Source organism: Nothoprocta perdicaria, unplaced genomic scaffold (assembly GCF_003342845.1).
Source record: "Nothoprocta perdicaria isolate Ctin4 unplaced genomic scaffold, notPer1 scaffold_6, whole genome shotgun sequence".
NCBI lineage: Eukaryota > Metazoa > Chordata > Aves > Tinamiformes > Tinamidae > Nothoprocta > Nothoprocta perdicaria.
The window spans coordinates 350593-360298 of record NW_020455865.1 but is presented as its reverse complement, the minus strand read 5'-3'; the positions used below and the strand labels follow the sequence as shown (position 1 = coordinate 360298).

The 9706-nt window shown below is 51.3% G+C and overlaps 1 protein-coding gene across 3 annotated transcripts in view; it reads left to right on the top strand.

Annotated features, from left to right (window-relative positions):
- The first annotated feature begins 1025 nt into the window (after nt 1–1025).
- Nucleotides 1026–9706, top strand: part of LMX1B (LIM homeobox transcription factor 1 beta) — a 68741-nt gene continuing 60060 nt past the window's right edge. For all 3 annotated transcript variants that reach the window (XM_026049584.1, XM_026049586.1, XM_026049585.1), the window contains exons 1-2: nt 1026–1164; nt 1677–1863. In XM_026049584.1, coding sequence (XP_025905369.1) covers nt 1026–1164; nt 1677–1863 — 326 coding nt within the window. The remainder of the gene's footprint in view (nt 1165–1676; nt 1864–9706) is intronic.

Below are 9706 nucleotides of genomic sequence, written 5' to 3'. Positions count from 1 at the left end.
GGAGCCCCTGAGGCGCCTCGGGCCGCTCGGACGCGGGCGCCCAGGGCCCCCCCACACCCGCATTCGCGGAGCGGCCGCCCTGCGCCAGGTGCCGCGACCGCGCCGTCGAGCGCGGGACAAAGAGAGCGGCGCGGGGCCGGCTCCGCGGGCGCGGGCCCCACCGCCACCTGCCCGCGACGCGGCGGGGAAGCGGCGCAGCTACGTACCCCGGGGCGGGAGCCAGGAGCCGCCGTCGGGCCGGGGCCGCCGCCGCCCCTTCGGGCCACGGCCCGGGGCCGCTGCGAAGCGGCACCCGCGGCGGGAGCGGATCGGGGTCGCGCGCTGCTGCCCGCGGACCCCGCGCCCCTCGCCCTGCCCGGGGCGGCGCGGAGAAACTCGGAGCGGTGCGGAGCGGCCAGGGGCACCGCCGCGGGCCGGGGTCGGGGCCGCCCCGACACGTCGTGGGCACCGCCGCGCTCCGGGGGCTGCGGGGGCCCGCCGGGGCCAGGGCACTATTTGACGTCGAGGAGACGGATCACCGCGGCGCAGCGATACGGCGCGCACCAATGGAGTTCAAATGTCAGCAAGTTTGAGGAGGGGTGAGGCGCCGGGGGGTGTGTTCCTCCGCCACGGCCCCTGCTCTAAACGGCGCGGCTCCTCGGCACGCCGCATGGCACAGCGGCTGCGGAGCGCCGGGGAGCCCCGCCGCCTGCCCGGCCCGGCCTGGCCCGCCGCTCTGCCCGGCCCCGGGAGGGCCCCGCGCAGGGCGAGGGGCGCCGGCGCTCCTCGGCGAGCAGGTGACACCGCGGGCTGCCCTGCGCCGTGTGCGCGGCATGTGCGCGCCTGTGTAGCGCGGACTGCCCCCATGGGCAGCGGCGCCGGCTCCTTCCTCTGCCCCCCGTCTCTGGAAGTGCAGGCAGGAAACGCTCCTCATGTCTCCCAGATAAAAATAAAAGCGACTCCCTCTTCCCCGCCGCAGAGTGTCCCAGCGCGCGGCCCGGCGCGGGGCTGAGCGCGCCCGCCGCCGCCCCGCCGCCGCCCGCCCCATGGATATCGCAACAGGTCCCGAGTCCCTGGAAAGGTGCTTCTCGCGAGGCCCGTCGGACTGCTCAAAGATGCTGGACGGTATTAAAATGGAAGATCACCCTCTGCGCTCGGGGCCGGCCACGTTAGGAGTGTTATTGGGTGAGTTGCTGCTCGGTTCTCGGCTCTGGCCAGGCAGAACTTCGTGCTGCGACCGCTGCCCGCGGCGCCTTCGCGGACGGAGCTCGCGTGGGTTGCGGGGCCGCCGCGGGCAACGGGCGCCGGGGGGACCTTCTTGACTGGCACTTGCGGGGTGCCGACTTGGGAGAGACCGCGGGGCTCGTCCGGCCGAAACGCGGAGCTGGCGCCGAGTTCGGGTGCTCGGCGGATCGGAGAGCGGGGCCGGGAGAGGAGCCGGGCTGGGAGAGGAGCCGCGAGCAGAGTCGGGCCGGGAGCGCGGCCGGGAGCCGGGAGCAGGGGAGCGGAGCCGGGAGCGAAGTGGGGCCGGGAGCGCGGCCGGGAGCCGGGAGCAGGGGAGCGGAGCCGGGAGCGAAGTGGGGCCCAGAGCGGGGCTGGGCGCGGGGAGCGGAGACGGCAGCGGAGCGCGGAGCGGCGCGGGCCGGGGAGGTGGCGGGCCCCGTGCCGGCGTTCAGGGCGCTCTTTGCCGTTCCCAGGCTCGGAGTGTCAGCACCAGGCCGTGTGCGAAGGCTGCCAGCGGCCCATCTCGGATCGCTTTCTGATGAGAGTGAACGAGTCGTCCTGGCACGAAGAGTGTTTGCAGTGCGCGGTGTGTCAACAAGCCCTCACCACCAGCTGCTACTTCCGGGACCGCAAACTCTACTGCAAGCAGGACTACCAACAGTAAGAGCCTCTCGGTGCGCCCGGCCCGGCCCGGCCCCGCGCCGCTCCGCCCGGCCCGTCGGCGGGGAAGCCTCGGCCGCCCGCGCCGCGTCGCGCGCCTCGGGGCGCTTTTCTGAGCGAGGCGAGCTGCGCAGCCGAGCCCGCCACGGTGCCCCAAGCCCCGCGGGGTGGGACAGGCCTCGCTGCGGGCCCCGGGCTGCCCGGGCAGTGCGGATGCGGGAGCGACACAGCGCCGAGGGTCGAAATGTCCTTCCCAAAAAGCGAGCCGCGCCGGGGTCCCGCAGCGCCGTCGAGGGGCCGCGGCATGTGAGGCGGTGCAGACACGGCCTGCCTGTGGCCGGCCCGGGCTCTGGGGCTCGGAGAGCCGCGTCCTGCAGCCGCGGAGCAGTGCCGGCCGCAGCGCTGCAGCCGCGGCCCCCGCGCGCCTGCCCAGCCGCGCTGCTGGGGAACCCCCAGCCCCAGGCGCGCAGTTGGAGCGTGGGGTGCGCGGTGGCCGCAAGGCCCACTCCGGGACACGGCGYTGCTCTCGCCCTGGGCCCGGGTGCTGCGGTGTCAGCGGCCCCGGGCCGACACGGAGCCGCTGCCCCGCGCCGGTCTGGCCTCYCCGCAAAGGCCGCTGCATGCTTGTCACCGAGATTGAGGAGCCTTTTTGTGCCGGGCGGGGGGCAAACACGGGCACTTCAATCACCGCGACATAATGTGGCTCTGCTAGAAGTCTGGCAACAAACAAAGAACAACAACTATTGGTTTGCATCAACTTTTGTCAGGCATTCAGCAGGCTCCAGAAAGGCCTGAAGTGGCTTAGTGGCAACAATGTGCATTTCATAGCTACAGCATGAAAATCCATCTCCATGGAAACTGGTTGTAAATGCTAACATGACATGCTGAGTATAAATATTGTTAGGGTTATAATTCTTGTATAAGTGGCCTAGATAAATGTCCCCCTGTTTAGGAATTACAACAAAACGTGTTATTTCACGATGCAGCCCTGACCAGCATGCCACTTGGGAACCCTCCCCGGCCGGGTGCCGCTCAGAGTGGATGTGAGTCTGGCTTCACGGGCTGCTGCCGTCCTGTGTCGCGGCGCTGAGCTTTGAGCAGTGTTAGCACTTCCTCGCATACACCAGCACATGAGCGTTTCCACCTTCTCCATGTTTTACTTCTACATAAAATAAATTCCCCTTTAGCAGTTGTAGTGGTAAATCAGTGAAGCTTCTCAAATGGCTAGTGCTAACTTAGGTATTTCAGTTAATTATGAAAGAATTTAGAATAGTCTGTAGGACATCCAAAAAACGTTATTTGGAGTTTTTACAAAKATGGAGTTTTGGGAGTTTGTCAAACTCCAAATTTGGGGTTATACAAATATGTGTAGCCCTAAAGTGGTCCCTTTAGTTTGTGTAAAATAAAGGAAACCTCGTTCTGTCTCAGAAGGCAACAAAATAGCCTATTGCTTTGTTTTTTTTAAAGAAAGAATACTTTTCTGACTCAGGGTAGAATCGTAACCTCTGCCGAACGTTCCGCAGTATCAAAGGTGCCCRTCTATAGGGGGAAGTGGGGTAACCAGGCTGACGAGCAATAAAAAGATATCACCATGTTCGGCTTTGTTGCATCGCAGCACCTCGCGTGACACGACATGGCAACCTGCTGTGCGTGCCCCGCGACTGACAGCCGCGCGGCCCGGGATGGCGGCAGCCACGGGAAACCAGAATTTGTTTTCTTTGAAATTTTATTAACCTGAAAGAGAAAACACGTGAAGCTGAGCTGACGGTGTTTGCTCATGTGCTTTCCCCAGCCGTTGAGTTCCGAGCGCAGCCAAATGCTCCTTTATCGCCGCGCAGGTAGAAAGCAGCTCCGCGTGCACACGCAGCGCCGGGGCTCGCTGCACAGGGAGCAGGATGCGGCGGCGGAGCGGAGCGAGCGCTCCCAGTGCGCCGGGGCAGCCCTCGCTGCAGCGGAGCGGCGCGTGAAACGCCTCTGTGCTGATKGAGTGAGGGGGCTTGGAAACCCGGGGACGGAGCCGTCTCATGCAGACTGGCGACCAGGAGCACTAAAACTAGGTGCTTTTTTGTTATCGTGGGTCCAGATCTCTGAAAAAAAATAACAGGGAGATTTCAGAATATTACTTAAATATCTTAGTTACTGAAATTTGCTTTAAATAGATTTTTCTGTATGTAGTAATGTAATTTAAAGGTCAGATTTCTCCAGAACTCCCAGGACTATAATCAAGTGCTGTGTGTATATCTTTGGAAAACTGATGTCTCGTCTTTCTAATGAAAGCAAGCTCCTGATGGGTCAGATATCAGACCTTAAACCTTTCACTGGGTCAGGAGTGATTACTGCCCATCCTCGGGTGAGGGCATTTCACATTAGGGGGAAGGGAGAAAACATTTTTCTTTTTTCTTTTTTTTAATAGAAATGTTAGCTATTTGAAACTAGTCCTGTGCTTGGAATGTTAGAATAAATCCTTGGGGAGATGGATTAGTGGCCCAAGCTCAGTTTGAAGTAGTCAGAGGTGCCTGATAAATGCAATTTATCACAAAAATATCATCGCTGCATCAATGGGACCAACGTCTCTGCTGTGCATGTATTTCAGATTCTGGCTGCACAAGTCAATCCAACAAATCTCCGCTGTGCAGGAAGATACTGATCTTTCAGCTGAATGCAAGGAATTTATTTTGCTAAAACTGTAGATATTGACAGTCACAGGTATACTTGGTTGCGAGGTTTTTGTGCAAGGTTTTTTAGGGCACTAGAATCTTAAAACTCGTACGGAGACTCTTACTTTAATGAGGGGTTTGGCACATTGCTGCATGTTTGGCACCTTACACTTGCATTCACTGCTTTAAAAGAAATTTTCTTTCCGTTGAACTGAAGTCTTTTGAATGAATGCTTATCAAAAATAGGAGAGTTGCAGTAGTAATATTCAGGTTATTTGCTTAAGTGAGTTTGTTTATTGTTTCACTCTAAGCAGTGCCTCCTGGTATAAAACATTAGTAATTACAAATACTACTTTTCTTTCCCATCTCTCTCTTTATTTTTTTTTTTCAATTATACTTTTATCAATTATACTTTTCTGCTTTGTTTTTATTTGGCTATTTAGTGTTATATAATCATTTGCCCTAGTTCTTGCTGATGTTTTTAAAAAATATATGCTGAGAATGCTAACTGTTTCAGGTAACATGTGTAAGAAATACATATAATTTGTAAAAAGATATCTATTCTTAATGTAGCTTTCAAAATGAAAGCTATGAAGTATCATTGATTCAAGGAATAAGATAGCAAAGAATCATAATTAATATTTCATAATTGTTCATAATTTTTAAGTTTTGCTTTGGGTAAGAAAGAAGAATTTTTTTTTTGTTAAAAGCTTTGGGATATGTTAGACATTGTTTTAGCGTCCATATTTTATACTATAAGCAGTAAGTTTCTKCGTATTTCTGGTATTTGTTTGCAGTGTTCTGATCCTTGAGCCTTTCCTTGGTAGAGATTGAACTTATTTTTTGCATGTAGTCAGCCAGGAGCAGCRTGTACCTAAAGAAAAGCAGAGGCAGTGCAGGGAAGCCTTGTTGCARCATGGAGATTTTTGCCTCTTCACATTTTGGAAATCCCTTCACATCAGTAAAACAGTGAGAGCTGCGCCTCAGTTCAGTTAGTTTGTACCTAGGAGGAAACAGGCGCTTGCTCTTGGTGCCTGTGTGTGATTTTGGTGGCGGTTCCCGGCCACAGGAGCGGGCTCAGGAATGCAGGAGGCGGCGGAGCGCGCGGTGGCGGCGCAGTGCGCCGGAGCGGGGCTCCCTGCCCACGGCGGCTCTGTTTTCCTTGCAGCTTCCGAGGGGGGCATCGGCCCTTGCAGCGCCTGCGGCTGCAGCGGGCAGCGGCGCCAAGCCCAGTACCCGCCTGCCCGTCCTCGCCCGCTGGCCCTGGGGCTCTTGCCGCCAGGAACGGCCCAGCGCTGCCTGGAACTCGGAGAGGGGAGCCGCGCGAGCACATGCCCAGGACATGGAGTAATGATTAGAGTTATGTCATCCACTAAAAATGCTTTTAGAAGTGTCTGCAGCGTGCTGGCACCTCAAGCTGYGGCCCCGCGCAGCCCCACAGGGCCCCTGGGGCGGCCGTGGGGACGGATGCAGCGCTCCTTGGGGAAGGGCAGCGGAGCAGCGGGACGGCGGAGCCGGCTGCGGGAGCGCGGAGCCCACGGCACGGCTGCACGCCAGGCGCCCTGGCCCAGGAAATCCTCTGCTTCCCTGCAAGATTCACCCTGACCTCTCTGGGCAAAATAATTGCAATAGTAAAGTTTAATTTGCCCTAATCCGTGACAGAAAATGATAGGGAGGACCTTTGCGCAATGTAGACAATATGCAATTATATTAATATGAGGATAATTTATAATCCTTAACTACCAGCCTTAGAAAGAATAACCAATAAATGTGAAATACACTGTGAAAATATTATTCGCTGAGATCTATAAAGAACGGGAACATTTTGTATTCTGTTAGGAAACGGTGTTTATTATTTCTTGGCCTAAACTTTTGGACCAGTTCAAAAGCATCCGTCACATTTTTTTTCCTACTAAAAATAATGTATTGTGATAAAATGGATTAATTGTAATGTATCTATTAGACTAATTATGTTATTACTGCATTTCAGTTGTGACTACATACTGTTCTTTCTTGCTTTCCATGTGGAGCAGCTTGTAGAGCATGATGCATATTAAAATGCTTATGGCCATTGTGGTCTTGAAAACTGAGGAGCATTTAGTAATAATTGGGGGCTGCCCTAATTTAGTCAGATAATTGGTAAGAAATGATCGGGAGGAAAAGGAATATGCTTTACATAATGGGGCTATGACTCAAATAGAAATAAAGATTTTTATTTTTTTAGCCCAAACAAAATTCACAAGGCTGCAGTTTATACTCAGCCTGCTTTTCTTCATTAATGTTCTTCTTGTTGCAACAAGAGTTTGCTTCAGTTCATTTCATATCTCCTTCTGCTGTAATGAGGGATAGGGCAGACCCTGTAAATTCCGAGGCTGAGCTCAGGCTCCTCCACGCTCCTGGTGCGAGCCAGGGAAGCCAGAGCGTGCGAGAAGAGGGTCGGGCCCTTTCGTCCGTATAACGACYCGCTTACTTAACGAGAAGCATGGAGTGTCCCGCGCCGTGGCGTGGGTGTGAACGTGCATGTGTGCGCAGCACCGTGGGCGCGTGCCCGTCCTGCCCCGCACGCGCACAGGGACGCGCTGCACCTCGGTGCCTGCTCAGCGCAGCAGCATGAGGGAAGGGCGATCAGGGAAACGCTTTGTTTTTTCTTACCRTTATTAGGTTGGAAAATAGACGTTTACTTTTTGTGCCTGGTTTGCACAATCCTTGTTCTCTTCGGTGTCCGTGGCAGTTTTGTAGGAATGTGGTGTGTAAATAGAGCAGTAGGATTTCAGGATAATATTAGAAAGTGATTTTCTAGTGCTTGGGCTGACTTCAACCATTTTGCGAGTTGTATAAAATGCAAACTCAGAAAAAAGCTATGAATTTTCTAGCACATAATGGAAAAAGCCTATACTGATATCCTTCATTGTGGGTGTATCAGGTTGTAAGAATGGTACAACCAGGGCAAGGACTTATTTTTTGGATCTATTTTTTTTTTCTTTTGTATGATATGTCATGTTACTGATTGAGTGAGGTAAGAAAGCAAGACAATAAATAAAAAAACTCCGAAGTGAATTGCACAGTAATCTCCAGCAAAGGTAAACAAACCAAGTATTACTCTTGGACAGTTTTGTGTGGTTGAAAGTTTTTTTGGCATGATTTGGGGATGATTGCATTACTCATGAGGCAGAGATTGACTCATAATGAAATGACAGTTTCTTGTTCATTACAAAATATAAAACCCCCACATTTATTCTTAAACAAAGAATAAGATTACTTACATATAACAATGTGACGTGAGCCTTGACAGCTAAGTTAGCTGGCAACCAGATTCTGAAATCAAGAGTTACTTTGATTTAGATGGGTGCAATTAAGAACGGAAATTTCCTTGCTCTAACTGAATTGTAATAACTGTATCATGTGGGCAGGGAATGATTATTGAATATGGACCTTACAGATTTTATAATTGTGGTATACTTTAACTAGAATTGCTAAACAATTGATCTTTGTTTGATTAAAAATGTCAGTTTTTATACAAGGCAGAAGTGTTTTTTCAATTAAGGTATTTTTTAAAACATTATGGGAAATAAGTTTATTTTACGGCAGTCGAAGGTGTAACAACATTGACAATATCGAGGGAAAGAAAAAGCACCACATTTCTCTATTAGTACCTACATAAAAAAATTCTGTGAATAACTTTATTTCAATTAAGATGCATGTTGAAAGAAAGGTTAGAATTATGAGTTAAAGCACATAGAGCATAAGGGAGAAAAAGAAATTATAATAATTTAAAGATGGTACGAGCATACTTTGGTTTATATATAATGCTCTTCGGTGTTTATTACCTGCATGCTAATATAGATCTAAATCTTGCTTTCCTTGTTCAGGCAAATTATTCACTGTTTCTAGATGCTTCTTTAAATTCAAGATAAAATTGAGGCAGATCTTTGCCATTGTCTTTTTTCATTATTAACTACTAACCTTACATTTACTTGAAGTTCCTGGACTTGCTTTGGCAAGACTGATACTCAGTGCATGAAATATTGCTTTACTTTTAGGTATGTCTGAAATTGCTTTGAACATATCCTGACAAACTTGTCCAATCACTATGACTAATGCAGTCGTGGAGATCAGAGCCAGCCACTGGCATCGTGCAGTGTTATGAAAAGCAAGGGCAAGTTGCTGCCGCGCGGGAGGGCCGGGGGCTCCGTCCCTGCGAGCCCAYAGGCAGCTCTCAAAACAGCCATTTTGCAGCGTAGGTACCGCTTGTTCCTCAGCAAATGAACAACAAGTGTTTTCTGCTTTCAAGTGAACAGATTCTATGTGTTGCCATTGCCATTTATTGGATGTTAAATAGGCTGCCGATATACCTTGTAAGCAGAAAGCATCATGTGTGGCAAATTATGCAATTTTAATGCAGATTATGTAGAAATAAAACACTTAAAATGAATGTATGCAACATTAAGTTTACGGTGTCTTTAGAAGATAAAACGTTGAGATCAGTATTACCAGGGAACGTAGGATCTGTTTCAACAGCTTTTCAGGACTGAGATGGGAATCTGCTAGCCGGCTAAAACCTCCCTGTGCTCTTCTTATCGCAATGCTCGCACAGAACTTAGGTTATTTTACTCACCTTTCAAAAACTATTTGCCGTGGGCAACTGAGCGAGTAGACATTTGCAAGGTTGCACTGCAACAGAACTGTTAACGTGATTAATTCTAGTTTGGTRTTTTTGTTCGTCTTGAAAGTGTGCAGTGATCTTCAGTACAGATATGGCAGAACTGTTACTGCACAAATTGATCAAATACCTTCCAATATCAGCATAACACGAAGGGAATGACGTACTGCTGAGRACTCTTTGAGAGTTTGAGTTTGACACTCTTATAGCAAGCCAGCATGTTTACAGACAACCCTTGTCATGCAGGTCATTTAGTTTGCTCCAGAACATACTGTGTTTTTTAACATGCACAAAATCACCCTCTGCAAATGTTTACACGAATCTGTGACCATGCAATTCCTGTTCACTTCAGCTGGAGCCATCCCTGCTCATCAAAGGATGGGATTTGGCTCCTGATTTTACTGCAATCTGTGTATTATTTACGACATACAAAAGCGCACATGCGCGCGCCCAGGAAATACAGGTGGGGTTTGTGCGCACGTGTGGGGACCAGACCCTCCCGGTGTTTGCTCCAGGTTTGCTTCCT